The sequence below is a fragment of the Salmo salar genome, chromosome ssa03, assembly GCF_905237065.1.
Source record: "Salmo salar chromosome ssa03, Ssal_v3.1, whole genome shotgun sequence".
NCBI classification, from domain to species: domain Eukaryota; kingdom Metazoa; phylum Chordata; class Actinopteri; order Salmoniformes; family Salmonidae; genus Salmo; species Salmo salar.
The window spans coordinates 21,098,565-21,124,921 of record NC_059444.1 but is presented as its reverse complement, the minus strand read 5'-3'; the positions used below and the strand labels follow the sequence as shown (position 1 = coordinate 21,124,921).

The following is a 26,357-nucleotide window of genomic DNA, read 5'->3' as shown; positions in this document are numbered from 1 at the left end:
GCCCAACACCGTGCAGGATGTTTGGCATTTGCCAGAGAACACCAAGATTGGCAAATTCGCCACTGGCGCCCTGTGCTCTTCACAGATGAAAGCAAGTTCACACTGAGCACGTGACAGACGTGACAGAGTCTGGAGACACCGTGGAGAACGTTCTGATACCTGCAACATCCTCCAGCATGACCGGTTTGGCGGTGGGTCAGTCATGGTGTGGGGTGGCATTTCTTTGGGGGGCCGCACAGCCCTCCATGTGCTCGCCAGAGGTAGCCTGACTGCCATTAGGTACCGAGATGAGATCCTCAGACCCCTTGTGAGACCATATGCTGGTGCGGTTGGCCCTGGGTTCCTCCTAATGCAAGACAATGCTAGACCTCATGTGGCTGGAGTGTGTCAGCAGTTCCTGCAAGAGGAAGGCATTGATGCTATGGACTGGCCCGCCCGTTCCCCAGACCTGAATCCAATTGAGCACATCTGGGACATCATGTCTCGCTCCATCCACCAACGCCACGTTGCACCACAGACTGTCCAGGAGTTGGCGGATGCTTTAGTCCAGGTCTGGGAGGAGATCCCTCAGGAGACCATCCGCCCCCTCATCAGGAACATGCCCAGGCGTTGTAGGGAGGTCATACAGGCACGTGGAGGCCACACACACTACTGAGCCTCATTTTGACTTGTTTTAAGGACATTACATCAAAGTTGGATCAGCCTGTCGTGTGGTTTTCCACTTTAATTTTGAGTGTGACTCCAAATCCAGACCTCCATGGGCTGATAAATTGGATTTCCATTGATTTATTTTTGTGTGATTTTGTCAGCACATTCAACTATGTAAAGAAAAAAGTATTTAATAAGATTATTTATTTCATTCAGATCTAGGATGTGTTGTTTAAGTGTTCCCTTTATTTTTATGAGCAGTGTATATAAAGCAATGCAAACTCTATCTTTCTCTCGCATTCTTTCTCTCTGTTGACGCTTTTTCCCAGAGCCGTTGAACTTGAAGTCTCAAGCATGCCTCTCTCTAATATCAATATGCCTCGTCCATTACTGTCCTGGTTAGTGTTTACTGTCTTATTTCACTGTAGAGCCTCTAGCCCTGCTCAATATGCCTTAACCAACCATGTTGTTCCACCTCCTACATATGCGATGACATCACCTGGTTTAAACGTCTCTAGAGACTATATCTCTCTCATCATTACTCAATGTCTAGGTTTACCTCCAATGTACTCACATCCTACCTTACCTTTGTCTGTACTATGCTATCGTGCCCAGAAACCTGCTCCTTTTACTCTCTGTTCCAAATGTGCTAGACGGCCAGTTCATATAGCCTTTAGCCGTACCCTTATCCTACTTCTCCTCTGGTGATGTGGAGGTTAATCCAGGTCCTGCAGTGCCTAGCTCCACTCCCACTCCCCAGGTGCTCTCATTTTTTGACTTCTGTAACTGTAAAAGCCTTGGTTTCATGCATGTTAACATTAGAAGCCTACTCCCTAAGTTTGTTTTACTCACTGCTTTAGCACACTCTGCCAACCCGGATGTCTTAGCCGTGTCTGAATCCTGGCTTAGGAAAACCACCAAAAACCCTGAAATCTCCATCGCTAACTATAACATTTTCCGCCAAGATAGAACTGCCATAGGGGGCGGGTTGCAATCTACTGCAAAGATAGCCTGCAGAGTTCTGTATTACTATCCAAGTCTGTACCCAAACAATTCAAGCTTCTACTTCTAAAAATGAACCTTTCCTGAAACAAGTCTCTCACTGTTGCCGCTTGCTAAAGACCTCCCTCTGCCCCCAGCTGTGCCCTCGATACCATATGTGAATTGATTGCCCCCCCCATCTATCTTCTGAGCTCGTGCTACTAGGTGACCTAAACTGGGACATGCTTAACACCCCGGCCATCCTACAATCTAAGCTTGATGCCCTCAATCTCACACAAATTATCAATGAACCTACCAGGTACAACCCCAAATCCGTAAACACGGGCACCCTCATAGATGTCATCCTAACTAACCCGCCCTCCAAATACACCTCTGCTGTTTTCAATCAAGATCTCAGCGATCACTGCCTCATTTCCTGCATCCGTAATGGGTCTGCGACCAAACAACCACCCCTCATCACTGTCAAACGCTCCCTAAAACACTAATGCGCGCAGGCCTTTCTAATCGACCTGGCCGGGGTATCCTGGAATGACATTGACCTCATCCCTTCAGTAGATGATGCCTGGCTATTCTTTAAAAGTGCCTTCCTCACCATCTTATTTAAGCATGCCCCACTCAAAAAATGTGGAACTAGGAATAGATATAATCCTTGGTTCACTCCAGACCTGTCTGCCCTTGATCAGCACAAAAACATCCTGTGGCGTTCTGCATTGCATCGAATAGCCCCCGTGATATGCAACTTTTCAGGGAAGTTAGGAACAAATATACACAGGCAGTTAGAAAAGCTAAGGCTAGCTTTTTCAAACAGAAATTTGCATCCTGTAGTACTAACTCAAAAAAGTTCTGGGACACTGTAAAGTCCATGGAGAATAAGAGCACCTCCTCCCAGCTGCCCACTGCTCTGAGGCTAGGAAACACTATTACCACCGATAAATCCACTATAATTGAGAATTTCAATAAGCATTTCTCTACGGCTGGTCATGCTTTCCACCTGGCTACCCCTACCCCGGTCAACTGCCCAGCACCCTCCACAGCAACCCGCCAAAGCCCCCACATTTCTCCTTCACCCAAATCCAGATAGCTGATGTTCTGAAAGAGCTGCAAAATCTGGACCCATACAAATCAGCCGGGCTAGACAATCTGGACCCTCTCTTTCTAAAATTATCTGCCAAAATTGTTGCAACCCCTATTACTAGCCTGTTCAACCTCTCTTTTGTATCGTCTGAGATTCCCAAAGATTGGAAAGCTGCCGCGGTCATCCCCCTCTTCAGAGGGGGTGACACTCTAGACCCAAACTGCTACAGACCTATATCTATCCTACCCTGTCTTTCTAAGGTCTTCGAAAGCCAAGTTAACAAACAGATTACCGATCATTTTGAATCCCACCGTACCTTCTTCGCTATGCAATCTGGTTTCAGAGCTGGTCATGGGTGCACCTCAGCCATGCACAAGGTCCTAAACGACATGATAACCGCCATCGATAAGAGACATTACTGTGCAGCCGTATTCATCGACCTGGCCAAGGCTTTCGACTCTGTCAATCACCACATTCTTATTGGCAGACTCGACAGCCTTGGTTTCTCAAATGATAGCCTCGCCTGGTTTACCAACTACTTCTCTGACAGAGTTCAGTGTGTCAAATCGGAGGGCCTGTTGTCCGGACCTCTGGCAGTCTCTATGGGTGTGCCACAGGGCTCAATTCTCAGGCCGACTCTCTTCTCTGTATACATCAATGACGTTGCTCTTGCTGCTGGTGATTCTCTGATCCACCTCTATGCAGACGACACCATTCTGTGTATTTATGGCCCCTCTTTGGACACTGTGTTAATTAACCTCCAGACGAGCTTCAATGCCATACAACTCTCCTTCCGTGGCCTCCAACTGCTCTTAAACACAGGTAAAACTAAATGCATGCTATTCAATCGATCACTGCCCGCACCTGCTCGCCCGTCCAGCATCACTACTCTAGACGGCTCTGACTTAGAATACCTGGACAACTACTAATACCTGGGTGTCTGGTTAGACTGTAAACTCTCCTTCCAGACTCACATTAAGCATCTCCAATCCAAAATTAAATCTAGAATCGGCTTCCTATATCGCAACAAAGCATCCTTCACTCATGCTGCTAAAACTGACCATCCTACCGATCCTCGACTTCGGTGATGTCATCTATAAAGTAGCCTCCACCACTCTACTCAACAAACTGGATGCAGTCTATCACAGTGCTATCCGTTTTGTCACCAAAGCCCCATACACTACCCACCATTGCGACCTGTACGCTCTCGTTGGTTGGCCCTCGCTTCATACTCGTCGCCAAACCCACTGGCTACAGGTTATCTACAAGTCTCTGCTAGGTAAAGCCCCGCCTTATCTCAGCTCACTGGTCACCATATCAGCACCCACTCGTAGCACGCGCTCCAGCAGGTATATCTCACTGCTCACCACCAAAGCCAATTCTTCCTTTGGTCATCTTTCCTTCCAGTTCTCTGCTGCCAATGACTGGAATGAACTGCAAAAATCTCTGAAGCTGTAGACTCATATCTCGCTCACTAGCTTTAAGCCCCAGCTGTCAGAGCAGATCACTGCACCTGTACATAGGCCATCTGTAAACAGCCCATCTATCTACCCACCTCATCCCCATACTGTATTTATTTATTTATTTATCTTGCTCCTTTGCACTCCAGTATCTCTACTTGCACATTCATCTTCTGCACATCTACCATTCCAGTGTTTAATTGGTATATTGTAATTACTTCGCCACCATGGCCTATTTATTGCCTTAACCTCTTGGGGCTAGGTGGGACGCTAGCGTGCCACCCGTGGTGCACTCCATCAACAGCAGGTGCATTTCAAGAGCGGCAAATTTGAATCCAAATAAATGTCAAAATTCAAATTTTTCAAAAATACAACTATGTTACACCATTTGAAAGATAAACATCTCCTTAATCTAACCACGTTTTACGATTTCAAAAAGGTTTTACGGCGAAAGCATAAATTTAGAGTATGTTAGGACAGTACATTTACAAGAGTTGTGTGTAATGTTTTGTCAAGTCAAAGACAGGGTCACCAAAACCATAAAACCAGCTAAAATGATGCACTAACCTTTTACAATCTCCATCAGATGACACTCCTAGGACATTATGTTAGACAATGCATGCATTTTTAGTTCTATCAAGTTCATATTTATATCCAAAAACAGCGTTTTACTATGGCATTGATGTTGAGGAAATCGTTTCCCTCCAATAACCGCAGTCAAGTCAGCGTCACAAATTAAATAATTAAAATTAGAAAACATTGGTAAAATATTATATTGTCATTTAAAGAATTATAGATTTACATCTTTTGAACGCAATCAACTTGCCAGATTTAAAAATAACCTTACTGGGAAATCACACTTTGCAATAATCTGAGCACTGCGCCCGGAAAAATACGCGTTGCGATACAGACTAGACGTCATGTTGGGGAGATCTAAAATCGAAAATACTATGTAAATAATCCATTACCTTTGATTCTCTTCATCAGATGTCACTTCCAGGTATCACAGGTCCATAACGAATGTAGTTTTGTTCAAAAAAGCTCATCATTTATGTCCAAAAATCTCCGTCTCGTTAGCACATGATGTAAGCCAGCCGGACTTCTCGTCATGAACGAGGGGAAAAAATATATTTCCGTTCGTTCAAACATGTCAAACGTTGTATAGCATAAATCATTAGGGCCTTTTTAACCAGAACATGAATAATATTCAAGGTGGACGAATGCATACTCTTTTATAACGTATTGGAACGAGGGTACCCAACATGAAGTAGCGCGCCAGGTGTCTAATGGGACATCACCGTTCCATGGCTCTTGTTCGGTCAGATCTCCCTCCAGAAGACTCAAAACACTTTGTAAAGGCTGGTGACATCTAGTGGAAGCAATAGGAAGTGCCAAAATATTCCTAAACCCCTGTGTTTTTCAATGGGATAGGTTTAAAGTCAATACAACACATCAGGTATCCACTTCCTGTCAGAAAATGTCTCAGGGTTTTGCCTGCCAAATGAGTTCTGTTATACTCACAGACACCATTCAAACAGTTTTGGAAACTTTAGAGTGTTTTCTATCCATATATAATAAGTATATGCATATTCTAGTTACTGGGTAGGATTAGTAACCAGATTAAATCGGGTACATTTTTTTTATCCAGACGTGCAAATGCTGCCCCCTAGACCCAACAGGTTAACTTACCTCATTTGCACTCACTGTATATAGACTTTTTGTTTTCTTTTGTTCTACTCTATTATTGACTGTATGTTTTCTTTATTCCATGTGTAACTCTGTGTTGTTGTGTGTGTCAAATTGCTACGCTTTATCATGGCCAGGTCGCAGTTGTAAATGAAAACTTATTCTCAACTAGCCTACCTGGTTAAATGAAGGTGAAATAATAAAAAAAAATAATAAAGTCGACTGCTTCTTTAGTTTTAATATCTCTTGTAAATTCCCATCTTATCAGTGGTGTTGAACTCGTGAGCAGAGAAATGATAAGGGTTCTGTGCGCAAAATATTAAGAATATTAAATGCCCTTCTGTCATGATGAATGTCCTCATCTCAAAGTTTCACTAGTACCTCCTGTCATAAATCTTTAGTGTGTCCCAAATGGCAGCCTATTCCCTATATACATGGGGGCTCTGGTTGAAAGTAGTGCACTACAAAGGGAACAGGGTACCATTTTGGAGTCCCAAATAAAATTGGGATGTGGCTGGTGTTTAAGGAGACTTAATGGAAGCCACTGGAGTGGAAAGAGAAACTGTCACCTGCTGTCTCTGTGATAGATAGGACCACTCTTAATATTAACATCTACACATCACTGTCAACCACTTTATGCTACATTTGAGGCCATTTGTTGATCAATTAATCAGGTAATAGACCTCCCCCTGCTGTATTTCGCTCCGTTCTGTCTCTCGCTCTCTCACTCTCTGAGACTCTACAGGCCAATTTCCTTCTGAAATAGCCTAGGAAAACTCAGTCAAGTAGAATGTAAAAGTTGAGAGCTAAACATTTGGAGTTTTTATCAGAAGGGAGTTGGAGAGAATGGATGAGTTGATCACCATTAGTAGTTTACTATTTATTGTCTCTGGGGGAACTGTTTGTATGTGTCCCAAATGGCAATATATTCCCTATAAACTGTACTACTTTTAAACAGGTCCAATAGGGCTCTGGTTAAAAGGAGTGCATTAGGGAATAGGGTGCCATTTGTGATGCACAATTGGAAATACCCAAATCGAAACCATTTCGGTAAAATTGTCTGCTGATCCCATTTATATTTCAGGTTTGGTAAACATCGCAAGGACGGAGAGAAAATTGAGCATAAAGGGTCAAGCAAGTGGAGGCCGGAAGAGCTGCAAGCCTCAGAGGAAGAAACACTGAGGATGAGACTGGAGCAGGAGAGGTCAGTGTCTGTCTACACACACACACGCGCACACACACACACACCATTTTGTAATATATGTTTTATTGGTATAGAGACTGACAGGACAGTTTAAAAAAAATAGATGTTTTGGGGTGGGACTGGGATTCAATCCCACACGAATACAAGCGAAATGTGCTGAAAGGCATTGGGAGGTGCTACCCACTAGACGAACCCCAGGACACGAGCTACACTGTCTAATGAAGGATATGGCAGGAGGGCAATGTCCCAGTCATTTGGGCACCAGGTTGTAAATGCCGAAGATTATTACTGAACATACACACATACATACAGTTGAAGTCGGAAGTTTATGTACACTTAGGTTGGAGTCATTAAAACTCGTTTTTCAACCACTCCACAAATTTCTTGTTAACAAACTATAGTTTTGGCAAGTCGGTTAGGATATCTACTTTGTGCATGAGGCAAGTAATTTTTCCAACAATTGTTTACAGACAGGTTGTTTCACTTATCATTCACTGTATCACAATTCCAGTGGGTCAGAAGTTTACATACACTAAGTTGACTAAGCCTTTTAAACAGCTTGGAAATTTCCAGAAAATGATGTCATGGCTTTAGAAGCTTCTGATAGGCTAATTGACATAATTTGAGTCAATTGGAGGTGTAACTGTGGATGTATTTCAAGGCCTACCTTCAAACTCAGTGTCTCTTTGCTTGACATCATGGGAAAATCAAAGGAAATTAGCCAAGACCTCAAAAGAAATGGTAGACCTCCACAAGTCTGGTTCATCCTTGGGAGCAATTTCCAAACGGCTGAAGGTACCACGTTCAATTGTACAAACGATAGTACGCAAGTGTAAATACCATGGGACCACGCACCTGTCATACCGCTCAGGAAGGAGACGCGTTCTGTCTCCTAGAGATGAACGTACTTTGGTGCGAAAAGTGCAAATCAATCCCAGAACAACAGCAAAGGACCTTGTGAAGGTGCTGGAGGAAACGGGTACAAAAGTATCTATATCCACAGTAAAACGAGTCTTATATCGACATAACCTGAAAGGCCGCTCAGCAAGGAAGAAGACACTGCTCCAGAATCGCCATAAAAAAGCCAGACTACGTTTTGCAACTGCACATGGGGACAAAGATTGTACTTTTTGTAGAAATGTCCTCTGGTCTGATGAAACAAGAATATAACTGTTTGGCCATAATGACCATCATTATGTTAGGAGAAGAAAAGGGGGAGGCTTGCAAGCCAAAGAACGCCATCCCAACCGTGAAGCACAGGGGTGGCAGCATCATGTTTTGGGGGTGCTTTGCTGCAGGAGGGACCGGTGCACTTCACAAAATAGATGGCATCATGAGGCAGGAAAATGATGTGGATATATTGAAGCAACATCTCAAGACATCAGTCAGGAAGTTAAAGCTTGATCGCAAATGAGTCTTCCAAATGGACAATGACCCCAAGCATACTTCCAAAGTTGTTGCAAAATGGCTTAAGGACAACAAAGTCAAGGTATTGGAGTGGCCATCACAAAGCCCTGACCTCAATCCTATAGAAAATTTGTGGGCAGAACTGAAAAAGTGCGTGCGAGCAAGGAAGCCTACAAACCTGACTCAGTTACACCAGCTCTGTCAGGAGGAATGGGCCAAAATTCACCCAACTTATTGTGGGAAGCTTGTGGAAGGCTACCTGAAATGTTTGACCCAAGTTAAACAATTTGTAGGCAATGCTACCAAATACTAATTGAGTATATGTAAACTTCTGACCCACTGGGAATGTGATGAAATAAATAAAAGCTGAAATAATCACTCTCTCTACTATTATTCTGACATTTCATAATTCTTAAAATAAAGTTGGGATCCTAACTGACTTAAGACAGGGAATCTCTACTAGGATTAAATGTCAGGAATTGTGAAAAACTGTGTTTAAATGTATTTGGCTAAGGTTTATGTAAACTTCCGACTTCAACTGTACATACACATTACAATACTCTTAATTCTTCTGCTGGTGTTTTAGGTTCATGATCACTGCCCCTAAAACATTGTATTTAACACTTGTGTTTCACATTATTAGAAAGTTCAGACATCGGTTATGAGGGCGATTTTTCACATTGTGATAACCCCCTATAATGTAGAGTAATAACTGGTTTGACAAAATACAACTGAATTTTGCGATGTTCTCACCTATTTATGACATGTTCTTGTGTGCCTACGTTGCTTCCTCTTCTCTCCAACTACTGCATTTGGGACACAACCATGGATTCCTCAAAATAAAAATTGTGTTTTTAGTAGAACTTAGTTATACAGGCCCAATACAGTAAATTTACTACTAGAGGTCAAATAGGATATTGCACAAGACATGGCTGTCACTGAAATGTACCATTGATGCAAAACTAAACTAAAGCCATTATCAGGGCTTTCTGGTCAGTCACATAGTCTTTTCTGTTTCCACCAGGAGCCAAAGAAAGGTCAAGGGTCAAAATATTGGGAAGCCTCACTGAAAGAGCCTGCTCTGTCTTCGTTCCCTGGCCTGTCTTACTTGCCCCTGTCTCAATGACTCCATCCTTTTCTGTGATCCCACAAGTCAACTAAAAGCTACATCCTCACATGCGCTAGAGACAGGGTGAGAGTCCCAAGTGGCACCCTATTCCCTATATAGTTGCCCTGGTCTAAAGTAGTGCACTGTATTGGGAATAGGGTGCTATTTGGGATGCAACTGAAGAATAGAGAGAGGGAGTGTTTTGTTGGTGCTTGATGTACACCACCCTACTGCAGCACTGAGTGTTTCCTTTGATTTACCCTCTATTGAAGGACTGAAAGGTTTGGGAGCAATCATTGACATGAGAGCTTCTTTTGAAGCCCAGATATTTAGTGCCCTGGCTGTGGGTGATAATGATCACACTCATCACGACACTTCCATTTCTACGTACCATGTCATTACAGTGCTGATGCACAGCCAATCACTTGGACATGGAGACCAAATCAAAGGAACTGCCATTATAAATTCACATCAACAAAATAGCTCCCTCTGCTTTGGGCTCTCGGCTAATAAGTGCTGCAAATTATGGATTCAGAAGGAAATATACTGCAAGGTGAATCGATGCACAATTCATTTAGATCATAAGCCATGACTATACTTATATTAATGATCTTGTCATGAAATACCGTGAGTTGAGACACCCAGAAATCATTATGGTCAAACCTATAGGAAACACTTGTATGAATAAATCTGACGTGACTCACTGTCAATTCAGATTTACTGTAGTAGCTATTATTGAAGATAAAGTATGTGGATACCCGTTCAAATGAGTGGATTTGGCTATTTCAACCACACCCGTTGCTGACAGGTGTATAAAATCGAGCACACAGCATGCAATCTCCATAGAAAAAACATTGGCAATAGAATGGCCTTACTGAAGAGCTCAGTGACTTTCAACATGGCACCGTCATAGGATGCAATCAGTCAGTTCGTCAAATTTCTGCCTTGCTAGAGCTGCTCCGGCCAACTGTAAGTGCTGTTATTGTGAAGTGGAAACGTCTCGGAGCAACAACAGCTCAGCCGCAAAGTGGTAGGCCACACAAGCTCACAGAATGGGACCGCCGAGTGCTGAAGCGTGTAGCGTATAAAAATCATCTGCCCTCTGTTGCAACACTAACTACCGAGTTCCAAACTGTCTCTGGAAGCAACATCAGCACAATAACTGTTCGTCGGGAGCTTCATGAAATGGGTTTCCATGGCGGGGCCACCATTCACCACCATGCGCAATGCCAAGTGTCAGCTGGAGTGGTGTAAAGTTCTCTGCCATTGGAATGATGAATCACGCTTCACCGTCTGGCATTCTGACGGACAATTCTGGGTTACCTACCTGCCCGAATGCATAGTGCTAACTGTAAAGTTTGATAGAGGAGGAATAATGGTCTGGGGCTGTTTTTCATGGTTCAGACTAGGCCCCTTAGTTCCATTGAAGGGAAATCGTAACACTACAGCATACAATGACATTCTAGACGATTCTGTGCTTCCAACTTTGTGGCAAAAGTTTGGGGAAGGCCGTTTCTTGTTTCAGCATGACAATGCCCCTGTGCACATAGCGAGATCCATACAGAAATGGTTTGTAGAAATCGGTGTGGAAGGACTTGACTGGTCTGCACAACCCAATCCAACACCTTTGGGATTAATTGGAACGCCGACTGTGAGCCATTCCTAATCACCCAACATCAGTGCCCGACCTCACTAATGCTCTTGTGGCTGAATGGAAGCAAGTCCCCGCAGCAATGTTCCAACATCTAGTGGAATGCCTTCCTAGAAGAGTGGAGGCTGTTATAGCAGCAAAAGGGGAACCAACTCCTTATTAATGCCCATGATTTTGGAATGAGATGTTGGACAAGCAGGTATCCACATACTTTTGGTCATGTAATATTATTGTCCTCTGTACATTTTTGATCACATTCATTACTATTCTGTAGATGGATCTCAAGTTACAGTAAGTCAGTGTGGGTGTATCATCAATCATGCTTCATTTCTTATCCAGATGAAACACTTGTATTCTCAGTGTGCTATCTACCTACTCCTCCACCCCTCTCTCTACAGACCATTCCTTGGTGAACAGCTAAGGTATTCATTTTAAGTGCAAGGAGGGAGTACCTCAACGAGCAGATAATTACAGCTATGCCAATTATCAACCTTTAAACTAGCAATTATCATCCCCTTGCTTCTCTCTGGGCCTCTTTACTGCCGGGGAAAGAGAAAAGAGGACAGACAGGTTTGCCTCGTCTAGCACTCAACAGGGAAATCTAAATAATTATGCCTCAAGAAATGTGCATAATGAAATGGTAAGTCAAAGAAAAGGGTTTTCCATTTAAGTGTGAAAATAAAATAGTCATTATACGGGAAAATATTTCTCCATGAAGGCAGTAATATTTCCCTGATGAGCTTGAAAGAGCTCATCACATATTCCAGGCAGTCGCTGAGATGAATAGACTAAGCCATCTTTTGAATAATATTATGTTTAGGATTTTTGGGGGGAAACATAGTCCTCTTATAACACGTTAGCACTGTAGCCTCCCCTGAGTGAAGACACGCTAAAGCTTGTTTGGAGACTCACCGAATATCTACATTACCAGAAGGCAACGGGCTCTTGAGAGAGCTTTCTTTAAACCGGGAGAAAACAAGGTTTGTGTTGGGAGTGTAGTAAGCTAGTGATGGGAAACACTGTGCCGCTGATGAGGGCAGACATGGCAATCTGCTCCCTGTGTTTGGCTCCCTCAGAAGCCTTTCCATGGAAGGGAGGTGGAGGGGTCACCAATGCTATGTTCTAAGCAGGCTAGCTAGACTGATGGAATGAATTTGTCTCCTTACAACAGCAGCTGCCTTGACATGAAAGCCTGTACAATCTCAATCCCTACATCTTCTGAAAGAACCACTAGAGCATAATCGGCTTCCTCAAATTCAAGCTCTGTTTACCTTGTACCACAAAAATGCTAATTGTTCCCACCTCCATTCAAATGAGATATTCTATCTAGAGAATAACAAGTGCCAACACAGGTCATAATCCTGAGCCTCTATCCAAGTGGGCCAGCCAGGAAGAAGGACTGAGTTAACCGTTGGACCAAACAATGGCCTCAGCCCTGACATGTTTCTGTGAGGAAACCCTCCGAGGTCTTAATGATTGGCCCTGATGAGAGATGTAAATATCTCTACTTTCAAAGAGTAGGTGGCTAGGAGCTATAATGGGTTCTATACTCGTGAAGGAGGGGGGAATAGATGGCATAAGAACCAGGGTTGATGGGAGGCCTTTCCTCATTTTCCACACAGAACAATGTTCCATTGTGTTCACTGTGTAACGATAATGTGATGTCCCGTGGTGACAGCAGTGGAAAAAGTACCCAATTGTCGTACTTGAGCAAGAGTAAACATACTTTTTATAGAAAATGACTCGAGTCACCCAGTAAAATACTACTTGAGTAAAAGTATTAGGTTTTAAATATACTTAGTTGGGCTAAGTAGAAATAGTTCTGCCATATTCTGGTTACGAGAAATCTAATAGTTTGCTAAATTTCAGTTTGTTACAAAATAAGCTAGTATAGTGTAGTCATTGTACCATCAATCACTGTGAAATATATTTTCAATAACCAAAAATTGTTGTTTTAGCTGTTTTTGAAGCTGGTGTACAAAACCAAAAGTAAAAGACGCAAAACTAAAGAACGGGAAGCATAGAAATAGTGCACATAGAACAGATCTACCCCTTCTTAGACTTGTTTTCAAGTAGTGATTGATCTATAACTCACATTGCTCTGTGAATTTTGTCTGATCGCCCAAAAAGTTACATATTGCTTTAAGTATCAAATGTGAATGTAATTGCTAAAATATACTTCAGTAAAAGTATAAATAATTTCAAATTCCTTATTAACCAAACCAGACAGCACTTTTTTTATATATATATATATATATATATATATATATATATATATATATATATTATTATTATTATTATTTTTATTATTATTATTATTTTTATTTTATTTTTTTACGGATAGCCAGGGGCACACTCCAACATTGACATAATTTACAACAGAGCATGTGTGTTTAGTGAGTAAATTGTATTTTTTTTTTTTTTTAAATATGTGTTTTAGTGAGTCCGTCAGATCAGAGGAAGTACAGGTGATCAGGGATGTTCTCTACAAAAGTGCGTGAATTGGACCGTTTTCCTGTCCTGCCAAGTGTTCAAAATGTAACGAGTACTTTTGGGTGTCAGGAAAAATATATGGAGTAAAAAGTATATTTTCTTTAGGAATTTGGTGAAGTAAAAGTTGTCAAATATAAATAGATAAGTACAGATACCCCCTAAAAATTGCTTAAGTAGTATTTTTACTTAAGTACTTTACACCCCTGCTTGGTGGTAAAAGCTACACAATAATGATAAAACATAGTGAATGAAAGGAAAGTGGGATTAGATGTATACATAATATATTCCGGACAGTTGATTCACCAGACAGGTGCTTGTCGGTGTCCCAAATGGTACCATATTCCCTATATTCTGCACTACTTTTGACCATGCCTAGTGCACTATATGGGGAATATGGTGCCATTTAGGATGCACTAAACAATTCTGTTTTTCTGTCTAGCTGTGAAGAGAAGGCCCTGACCCTCACCTGAGGAGTAAATTCATACAGACAGTGAATTAGAGGTGGATTTTCTCCAGCCTCTGGCCTTGACCAATCAATATGTGTTTTACCGGAGGAATTGCAAATCCCAACTGATCCTTGGGAAAGGAACTGCCATTACAGATCAGACATTGATTAGGTTAAAGTTTCTGCTTCTCCACCCTTCCCAAGGTAGACTACTCAGACCGCCACAGAATTTCTAACTATTTCACTGCAGCAATGGAAAGTTTACACGAGGGTTTAAAAATACATAAGTGTTATAGAAAGGAGGGCAGCTGCCTTTTACAATATGTATAGGTCTCTGGTCAAAAGCTGTACACTATATAGGGAAGCCTACCAGACGAGCTAAATTCCAACACTGAACCATGCATAAGAGCACTAGCTGTTCCGGATGACTGTGATCACGCTCTCCGTACCTGATATGAGTAAGGCCACAGAGCCAGACTGATTACCAGGATTGCGTACTCAGAGCATACGCTGACCAGCTGGCAAGTGACATTTTCAACTTCTCCCTGACCCAGTCTGTAATACCTACATGTTTCAAGCAGACCACCATAGTCCCTGTGCCCAAGAACGCCAAGGTAGCCGGTCTAAATACTATCTCCCCGTAGCACTCATATCTGTTGCCATGAAATGCTTTGAAAGGCAGGTCATGGCTCACATCAACACCATCGTCTCAGAAACGCTTGAACCACTGCAATTTGCATACCGCCCCAACAGATCCACAGATGACGCAATCGCTAATGCACTCCACACTGCCCTTTTCCACCCGGACAAAAGGAACAACTATGTAAGAATGCTGTTCATTGACTGCAGCTCAGCGTTCATCGCCATAGTGCCCTCCAAGCTCATCACTAAGCTAAGGATTTAACACCTCCCTCTGCAAATGGATCCTGGACTTCCTGATGGGCCATTTGGTGAGGGTAGGCAACGGCGCTTCTGCCACGCTGATCCTCAACACAGGGGCTCCTCAGGGATGTGTGCTTAGTCCCCTCCTGTACTCCCTGTTTACCCACGACTGCGTGGCCGCACACGACCTTGGCCAACGACAACAGTGGTAGGCCTGACCCACGACGACCATGAGACCTGGAAGTGTGGTGCCACGACAACAGCCTCTCCCTCAAAGTCAGTAAGACAGGAGCTGATTGTGGACTACAGGAAATGAGGGCCGAGCACGCCCCCACTCACATTGACAGCGCTGTAGTGGAGCGGGTCGAGAGCTTCAAGTTCCTCGGTGTTCACATCATAAAGGACCCATCATGGTCCAAACACACCAACACAGCCATGAAGAAGCCACGACAATACTTCTTCCTCCTCAAGAGGCTGAATAGATTTGGCATGGGCCCTCAGATCCTCAGAGTTATACAGCTGCACAATTGAGAGTATCTTGACTGGCTGCATCACCGCTTGATTTGGGGACTGCTTGGCATCCGACCGCAAGGCGCTACATAGGGTAGTGCGTATGGCCAAGTACATCACTGGGGCCGAGCTCCCTGCCACCAAGGACCTATATGCCAGGCGGTGTCAGAGGAAGGCCCGAAAAATTGTCAGACTCCAGCCACCAAAGTCAGACTTTTCTTTCTGCTACCGCACGGCAAATGGTACCAGAGTGCCAAGTCTGGGACCAAAAAGGCTCCTGAACAGCTTCTACCGCCAAGCCATAAGACCACTGAACAGCTAATCAAATGGCTTCCTGGACTATTTGCATAGATGTTTTTGCACTGGCTCTATGCACTCTCACTGGACTACCCACACAGTCACACATTCTACACAGTCACACATTCTACATAGACACTACATATGCTTACACACACAAAATATACACATGCATATTGACTCCACACAGACACACTTTTAAACTCTTAGACACTGTTCACACATGCTGCTGCAACTCTGTTTATTTGTTTATAATCTATCCTGATTGCCTAGTCACTTTTACCCCTACCTACATGTACATATTACCTCAATCACCTCAGCTACCTTGTACCCCAGCACATTGACTCTGTACTGGAAGTCCTTGTACACTGAGTATATAAAAAGTGAAGAACTGCTCTTACCATGACATATAGACTGATCAGGTGAATCCAGGTGAAAGCTTTGATCCCTTGTTGATGTCACTAGTTAAATCCACTTCAATCAGTGTAGATGAAGGGGAGGAGACAGGTTAAAGAATGATTTTTAAGCCTTGAGACAATTGAGACATGTATGCCATTCAGAGGGTGAATGGGCAAGACAAAAGAGTTAAGTGCCTTTGAACGGTGTATTGTAGTAGGTGCCAGGCGTACCGGTTTGTGTCAAGAACTGCAATGCTTCTGGGTTTTTCATGCTCAACAGTTTCCCATGTGTATCAAGAATGGTCCATTACCCAAAGGACATTCAGCCCACTTGACACAACTGTGGCAAGTATTGTCAACATGGGCCAGCATCCCTATGGAACGCTTTCGACACCTTGTAGAGTCCATGCCCTGACGAATTGAGGATGTTCTGAGGGCAAACAGGGGGTGCAAATGTTTGGCATACTCTGTATATAGCCTCATTATTTTATTGTTACTATTTCCTTTTGTGCAAATTTTATTTTTCATTTGGCATTGTCTGGAAAGGGCTCGTAAAGTAAGCATTTCACAGTAAAGTCTACGCCTGTTGTATTCAGCGCATGTGTCAAATACATTTGATTTCAATAGGGTGTCATCCACAGTTTTCCTTTTGAATCAATAAAAAAACATTCCCTGTCTCCTTTCCTCCAGGATCCAGGTTAAGACCCGGGAGCTGCGGGAGCGGCAGGCACGGGAGAGGGACTACGCTGAGATCCTGGACATCAACCTGAGCCGAGACGAGGAGCACCCCTATGCCGGCATCGGGCCACTGGACACGTCCCTGGGCAGCGGGCACAGCCGTCCCCAGAGCACCCCTAGACAACGACCACCACCACCAAGACTCCTCCCTCTACACACAAGTCGGCAAGGCCCGCAACGCAAACGGACGCCCTCCCTCCGCCGACAGGTAGGGGGCCGAGGGTCGGTCCTACGCTATGAGGGGCAGAACTGGGTTTAAATACTTTGGCCATTTGCTCAATCCTGCCAGGAGTGCCAGATGGGCAGGGTTTGTCTTTGAACCCGGGGCTGATGAAGAGTGGTAGTAATACCACTATAAATACCACTATCAAGCACCATTAACTAGCACTTCTGCCTGGTACATTGTTTTTATGGACCAATTCATCGTGCTAAAGACCATCATTCAAGCCTCAGTGGTGTTGAAGAACTCATTCCTTTATAGGTGAAATAGTATCTTGCTGTGCCTAAGTAACGCTAGGACAAACACTGTTGCACTGAAGTGTCTTAGTCCAGTCATCACACCTCACCCCAGGAAAATAACCACAGGAATGAAAGGCAGTTAAATATCACCACTCTACTGACAGGGGCTCACTGGTGATTACCTTGGTCCTGGGGGGAAAGGAAGGCAACATTTCTACATTTTCACTTACTCTCTCCTGTTGCATGTTCATGAAATGCGTCCCAAATGGCACCCTATTTCCTACATAGCTGCGCTTTTACTTTTATAGGCCCTGGTCAAAAGTAGTGCACTATATAGGGAATATAGCGCTGGTTTAGGATTCAGCCATACTGTAGATAAACCATTTGGGACTCAGAATCGAAGTCTGGTCCTCAGGCTGATCCGGTTTACTTTCCTTTAGGATTGGCATCTGTCAATCATCTCACACCATTCTCTAGACTGTTGTGGAAAGGAATATATTTTCATTTTACCAGCTTCTACTTTCAACTTAATTGTCCCAGATTGGTTTTACAACAATACTCCAACATATAATCGTACATCAATGATCTGTATTCCTACCATGTATTCATTCATACTCAGTGTACCAGTGACAGTACTATACATCACACATGAAGCTATGAGAAACCATAAGCCTGTGTGCCCTCTGTCCACAGCAGTAGTCAGTGTCTGTGTCCCAAATGGTACCCTATTCCCTATAGTGAACAACTTTTGACCAGGTATTTGTGCACTACATCGGGAATATGGTACCATTTGGGACGCTGACCCAATATTACAGTGCCATTTGGGACGCAGGACCAGTATTAAATTGTAAGTCTGTATGGCCTGAAGCGTATTACAGAATGAATTACGTGATTTCTCTAGCCAAAGAGAATACAGGGTGTTATTTCACATGTTCCTATACTCACAGCAGTGTGTATATTATTAATACTGTATGTAGTATTGATTTGTAAATGATTGTGCTGCCACAGTGTTAGTGTTCTGTTATACAGGTAAATGCCAAAATAAAGGAAACATAGTGTCAACATAGTGTTTTAATTGGGCGTTGAGCCAGAACAGTTTCAATACACCTTGGCATAGATTCTACAAGTGTCTGGACTCTATTGGAGGGATGCGATACCATTCTTCCACGAGAAAACGCTGTCTCAGGCACCGCTCCAGAATCTCCTAGAAGTGTTCAGTTGGGTTGAGATTAGGTGACAGATGGTCATGGCATATGGTTTACATCGTTTTCATGCTATTAAACCATTCAGTGACCACTTGTGGATGGGGGCATTGTCATCCTATGGGGGCATAGCCATGGTAGCCAAAATAATGACCTGATCAGCATTTTTATACATGACCCTAAGCATGATGGGATGTTAATCACCTTAGGAATCACAGCTGTGTGGAAGCACCTGCTTTCAATATACTTTGTATCCCTCATTTACTCAAGTGTTTCCTTTATTTTGTCAGTTACCTGTAGTTGTAGAGCGAGGATGTGTGAAGTGAACAGCATTACCATGCACTGCTGCTGTTGAACGAGACTAGCAATACCATAGAGCACTTGTTCAAAAACAGTCAAGGACTTCATGTTTGTGTTCATGATGCACCACAACGATTCAGCTCCATGGAGAAAGGTGTAGAATTCCGGGAAATTCTCTACACCGCCAATGTGGGGGCCTCTAAAATGTTATCTAAAATTCCCCGGGGCCGACCGCGCCCATTGCCACGCCCACCTACTAAGCCCTTTTTTGACCGAGGAAAAAACCCTGACTTTGACTATGTAGTTCAGGGCTAATGCTATGATTGAGAGACTGATTTAGTTATTGATATGTGGCCCACAATATAATATTTAGTCGTGTCCATGGCACTATAAGACCTACAGTATGTGTTACTATGATAATGGTGGCCATTGGACAGTCATACCCTGTATTACAGTGAGGGGTGATGCGCTGTCTAAACGGCCCTTGTCTGTCTCCGAATGTGAAAGCCAGAATAGTGCAGCTAGGGGCCTAGTCTCCTCCCTCTTTCATTCCTCTTAGAGCTAGAACATCACCCATTGCCCTTTTTGTCCGCTTGGCAGAGAAGGAAAACAAACCTGCAGCTGCATAAATATACAGTGGAATTCATTTTTTAATTGCCTACAGTAGGTGCTTGCAAAACTACGGACCATCAGAACTTTCAATTTAACTGTGCAGCGTAAAATGAGTCTGCCAGGAGCTTCATGAAACCCAGAGGAGAAGTCAGCCATTTCCTCCACCCTGAGAACCATGACTGACTTCTGTCAACTCAATCATATTGTTGCAACAGGCGGAGTGTTAAATGTCACCCTATTTCCTATGTAGTGCACTACTTCTGACCAGGGACCTGGTCAAAAGTAGTGCCCTATATAGGGAATAGGGTTCCATTTGAGACGCAACCATACTTGTGCAACATAGTTGAAACATCATAGAGCTTTTTGTGGAGTTCATAGGCTTTGGTACTGTGTATTAGCCTACAGTATGGAACTGCAACATGGCTGGGCTCGTATGGGCTGCCTGATAAAAGGATTTATAGAGTGAGTGAAAGAAAATGATTTATGTTGAAATTACTCTGTTTGTTGTGCAGTAATTGTTATTTTGGTAGGGGTCCTATATTTATTTTATTGGCAGTACTGTAGCTGTAAGTTAAGAATATTCTCTCTCTGTGAGCTAGTCCTTCATGGTCCTCTGCCAAATTGCATAACCTCTCCTGGATATTGTGGTTGGTCCTACTTGCCCTCTCCGTCTGCCAAAGAAAATATTGTGCAAAGCCCAAACTTATCTCAGTAACCTTTTCCCACAATTACTGTGTATATTTCACAAGGTCTTGAGTTCAAATTTGACATCTGGTATCATTTGTCATAACCTTGTAAGTCCTAAGCCCCCAAATAGACTGAAAATGCAATTATGTACTTGGCAACAACTGTGTTGGCCATAACAATGTAGTCTACTTTAGTGAGAACCACAGAGCACTGGGAGAGTTCTGCTATTTAAACAGTAACAAAGCGGTCACCCAACACTTTTTTTGGTAAACAGCTGAGGAACTGGGCTGAAGTAATGTAACAACTCTCAAATTCATAGACCATCCATGAGATCAAAAATACCCCATGTCCAAAAAAGGATGTACCAATCCCTGTTTGCCCCTTTAATGTGTTCAAGAGCGCTGGGCATGTTCTTTCATTGGTGTATATATCGTGAATGCCTCAAATGCGGTGTTCCATCACATAATGCAGTTTAAACTAGTGAATTCTCTCCTGTATCTGTATTGTGTTATCCCCCTCCAGGAGAATAAGATCCTGGTTGTGGGATTTCATGTGATTTGATTCCCCTTCTCTGTGGCTGTTCTTATTGAATCTGCTCTATTATGTTCATTTAGGCCTGTAAGAAAAAGCCCTCGGAGCAAAGCAACATATAGGAGTGGTCACCCGAAGCATTATATGAAACAGCTAGCCAAGCAGCATCTGTGAGGAAGTCACAAATGGCACCCTATTCCCTATATAGTGTCTGGTCTAAAGTAGTGCACTAGTGACATTTGGGATGTATAATGAGGTTCTGGGAGCCTGATAAGGCCCTACAGTGAGTAGCATCACACCACGGGGGGTCACTTCAACCTTGATCCATCTGCTTAGCTTTGCAGATGAATAGAAAAGGCAGTTGAATGTGGGACCACTCAGGGGGGTGTGTGTGTTGGTGTGTGTGTGTGCGCGCCCGCATCAGAGGGCAATTCATTCCCACATAAAACGTGTGTAAACACACTGGTAATCCCCCTTTATTCAGACAGAGTGCTTTCAGATACCCAACAGGAGTCCCTCGAGTCGCGCTCTCTCACACACACACACACACACGCCTAAGATTCTACCACCTACGATGATGGGGAAAGAATGGGTGTTGTGGAAAACCAAACTGTTAAGAGAAACCGTGAAATCGGTAAGAATGTGTTGAGAGAAAGTCACTGTAGTTGAAATAGTGTTACTAAAACAGCAGGCTGAATAAGCTGTAGACACTACACACAAACCTCATCTGTCATTTAAAATGATAAACTAGAATCCAACGTTTGACCTCTAGCTAATGTCTTTATCTGCTGATTATCTATCAATCTGCTTTTTAGAAACGTTCCAAATGGCACCCTATTTCCAATATAGTGCACTACTTTTGCCGTGCCCTATGGGGTCTGGTCAAAAGTAGTGCAATATATAGGAAGTACGGGTGGCATTTGGGACGCAGACAGAATGTATAGCTGATGCGTTCTCGGACCCGTTATTGTAATTAATGAGTCGTTACTTTTTACTCAATAAACCATCGTGTGATGTATTAGGTCATATCAGTGACTGTTGTTTAAATATGTGGCTGTAGATTTTAACGATCAGCTACTATCATCTCCCATCTGCTCTTCTGTGACAGAGTCATCCCTTAGTTAATCTATAGGGGAGACATGCCATTCTGTTCTCTGCCTAATCCAGGACTCCTTCCTGGCCACCAACCTCTGGGGAGGCAGGACTGGACTCTGTATGATTCTATAGAAATCCTGTCTAGCTTTGCAAAATCCCGCTTACTTTCCCAAAATGCCTAGGTTTTCCAGAAATCCTGGATGGAGGGTTTTAGATTTCCTGCTGATTCTCTCCTGATTCCGTAAATCTTCCAACCTGGATTTAGAGAGAACCTGGGAGTTTGGGAGAAGTTACTGGAATTGTGCAGCTCTAATCCTGTCTGAATGTGGGAGAGTATACCTCTATGGCCATTGCCTTCATCTCGTTTGTCTTCACTGTTCTGGCAAGGTTGTTGGTGTTTTATACAGCTTAGTTCCAGTCCTAAAAAGGTTTTGATGCTCTTATTTACCTTGACAACGCAAAGGTTTAAAGCTGAAAAGAAGGTTGTGTGAGTGGGATGGGTGAGAATGTCAATAGGTTGAATAAGTGTGATTAGTGGCAAATGGCACACTGTTCCCTATACAGTGAACTACTTTTGACCAGTAGTGGCACTATATAGGGAATAGGGTGCTATTTAGGATGCTGCCTGTGTCTCCTATCCTTCCCTACTAACATATGATACGCTCCTATCCTTCCCTACTAACATATGCTACGCTCCTATCCTTCCCTACTAACATATGATACGCTCCTATCCTTCCCTACTAACATATGATACGCTCCTATCCTTCCCTACTAACATATGATACGCTCCTATCCTTCCCTACTAACATATGATACGCTCCTATCCTTCCCTACTAACATATGCTACGCTCCTATCCTTCCCTACTAACATATGATACGCTCCTATCCTTCCCTACTAACATATGATACGCTCCTATCCTTCCCTACTAACATATGATACGCTCCTATCCTTCCCTACTAACATATGATACGCTCCTATCCTTCCCTACTAACATATGATACGCTCCTATCCTTCCCTACTAACATATGATACGCTCCTATCCTTCCCTACTAACATATGATACGCTCCTATCCTTCCCTACTAACATATGATACGCTCCTATCCTTCCCTACTAACATATGATACGCTCCTATCCTTCCCTACTAACATATGATACGCTCCTATCCTTCCCTACTAACATATGATACGCTCCTATCCTTCCCTACTAACATATGATACGCTCCTATCCTTCCCTACTAACATATGATACGCTCCTATCCTTCCCTACTAACATATGCTACGCTCCTATCCTTCCCTACTAACATATGATACGCTCCTATCCTTCCCTACTAACATATGATACGCTCCTATCCTTCCCTACTAACATATGATACGCTCCTATCCTTCCCTACTAACATATGATACGCTCCTATCCTTCCCTACTAACATATGATACGCTCCTATCCTTCCCTACTAACATATGCTAAGCCTCAAATCTGTTTACTGTATCTGTGTCTGTCTGTTTTCATGCTGGATCAGAATTACTCCTGTTTCTATCACACACACAGTAAATCAGGTTCGAGCCCTCCAATAGGCTGCTGTTTAGTCAACCCTGAGAATGATCATGTTATAGGACTGGTGCTTTCAGTAATAGCCAGCTAAATTAGGACATTGCAGACAGCAATTTTTTGTATTATGTATTTACTCTAGACTTCAATGAAATGTATGGAATACTGAGATGAGTACAGTTTACCTAAATCATTTTATTATCCTAATGAAATGTAGGCTTAAGGGGTGGACGCTAAAGCCCCACTGAAACAAAATGATGGAATACCATTACAGTATGTATTCCCTCAAAGTGCCCGTGGATTTTCTAGCTTGTCATTTCATTTGAAGGCTGCTCCATTTGTGAACAATGCGGCTTACTGTTCAGTGCAGGACCCTTCCCAGAGAGACAGACCTCCTCTGGGGGTTGGATAATGCATCTGAACCCAACAGACATCTGATTATCAAAGAACCTTTGGCTCGGTGTGGCGTGTACACACACACACACAGCACAGAAAACGTGCTGGTCATTCAGGGACAGTTAGATGGCCGTCTGTGCTGCCCAGTGTTGACCATGTCTGATGTCTGGCAGAATGATGTAATCCTCTCTCCTCTCATATCTGGTTCCAGGCGGACGGAGTCCTTATTCGTGCAATAATAGGGGCTTCCCTCTGGGGTCACTGTCTGAAGGCTGATTCCACTGACACGCTAGGCTGGTGGAATAACAGCTATTTTATTACACTACTGTGTTTGTGTTTGAATCCACTTGTTTTTGATACATCCTTAAAAAAAAATCTAAGCGGCTTCAACATTTGCATTTCCAACGTCCTAGCTGTTGTATCTGCTTCACACACACCTTTCTTTCATACCACTGGCCTCATTATGTACTTCTGACATTATTTCCTCTTGGCTCCATCACTTCTGGATCCATCCAGCTGAAAACACATTTGGTTTGAGTTCTCCTGTGGACTGCCTAGGTTCACTTCACACACCACCACTGACCATGTGACACTGAAGCCTGCCGACCCACATTTACACCAATCACCAGTCGTTGGTGTTTGGATGCTTTTTCTATCAATGTCTGCATCACCAAATGCTACCCTACTCCTCACCCTATTCCCTATGGGCACTGGTCAAAAGTAGTGCCCTATATAGGGAATAGGGTGCCAATTGAGATGGAACCGATGTGATATCAAAAAAGAATCCACCGCCGGAGGTTCACTGCCCTCTCCTCCAGACCAGAGCATTAACTCCCCCTAAACTGGGACGTATTATGACATTAACACGTTGAGGAGAGGAAGGGAATTATAAACTATTTGATTGAAGACCTTTGAACGGTGGACTCCCGTTGCTAGACAACACTGCACATCTGAGAGGACAGGTCATACAGGGCTGTGGCTCATCTCTACTCATAAAGCCCCAGCTCTCTTCCAGACCTGAGTTCATACACTATTTGAAATCTTTCAAGTACTTTAGCCCTGTTTATTGAGCTTGTCTGGAGAAATGAAACCAATTTAAAGGGCAATCCCTGCTCAACTGACACTAGGCAGGCTAAAGCAAACCCTCAAAGTATGTAATAGATTTCAAATACTATTTGAACCCAGGTCTGCTCTCTCCTCTGGCTAGATGTCTGGGTCTGATCATAGGTAGAGAGGAGGTTGTGAACATAGAGTTTTTGATGGTGACACACAGTGGTATTTATCTATTTGGGTGTGCTGCAATAGTGTAGAGATGAAGAATCCAAGGAGAGGGAATCTCCCTACACAATCCAGATTTGAATCCTGTTGCAGAGCCTATTGTATAACAACCAATGCTGCAAACTACGGTTGGAAAACCGTCTCTCAAGCGCTCAAAATATGCTAGGATTCTCCTCTATTCAATACTGGCCATGTAATTCTGACAAAGTAAACACAAATATTATTAGATTCCTAACTCCTGTGCTGTCAATATCTCCACCAGGAGATGGGTGTGCAGGCTTTTGCTCCAGCCCTGCTCGAACTCAACACATTGTAAAAAATCAGCTTCTCAACGGGACCTTGATAAGCTGACTTGTGTGTTTGAGCAGGGTTGGGTGAAAAGCCTCCACACCCAGTAGCTCAACAGATGGAGGGTTGACGGATCACAAGTGTTTTGTACAGTAGCCTATTTGTGCAGTATTTTACATTATGGGGGCCACACCGGCAGGAGATATAATGTGTGGGATCAGAGACCAGCAGCCTTACATTGTCAATACCAGTGATAATAATGCATGTTATTTTGTAGTTTCTTGCATCATATAACACAATTTTCAGTCACCTTTTTGACCCATGGTGTTACAGACCATTACTTTTTTGGACAAGTAAAAAATAAAAATAAAAAGCTGTCCTACTTGTCCAAAGGACAAGTGGATAAAAAAGTTCATGTCAAGCCCTGCATTGTTTGCTTATCCCTGCCGCCCGCCCAGCCGTCAACGACACTGCATGAATGTGTTATTTGTGGTTGTTTTCCCTCTTCTCTCCAACATGCTGCGTAATCTTTCAAATGTTCTCAGTTTCCAACCAAGATACCTGGAGCGACAGGGAATTAGAAAATCTTGCTCGATTAAATCACTGGCTGACAGGCAGGCGGTGACAGTTTTGAAAGATCACCAGTGAGAGAAACCATTATTATGCCGTTCCTGCTTCGGCAGGAATCCCCCTTCATTCTCAATGCTTCTGGGACCATGGGAAATGAAAGAACACAACCAAATCAGAGTATGAAACACCAACTTTCATCAGCTACTGTTATCAGCTATTCCCTTTCAACTGGATGTGTTACCATGTTGGTATTCCCTCAGGAACGCAGGTAGGGAATACTGAAGCAAGGAAGTTCTGTGGTAGTCTCACTCAACTCATCTTTTCATGTTTTTCTATTCAAACCTTCTGGTCTATACGTCAAAAGCAGTACAAATGTTGGTTACTTTC

At 43.2% G+C, this 26,357-nt stretch overlaps 1 protein-coding gene across 1 annotated transcript in view; it reads left to right on the top strand.

Annotated features, from left to right (window-relative positions):
* The window catches only part of LOC106599503 (partitioning defective 3 homolog), a 248,508-nt gene that overhangs the window by 182,210 nt on the left and 39,941 nt on the right, over positions 1–26,357 (top strand). The window contains 3 exon segments of the mRNA XM_014190776.2: positions 6,956–7,075; positions 16,957–17,134; positions 17,136–17,212. Of these exon segments, the coding sequence (XP_014046251.2) occupies positions 6,956–7,075; positions 16,957–17,134; positions 17,136–17,212 (375 nt within the window).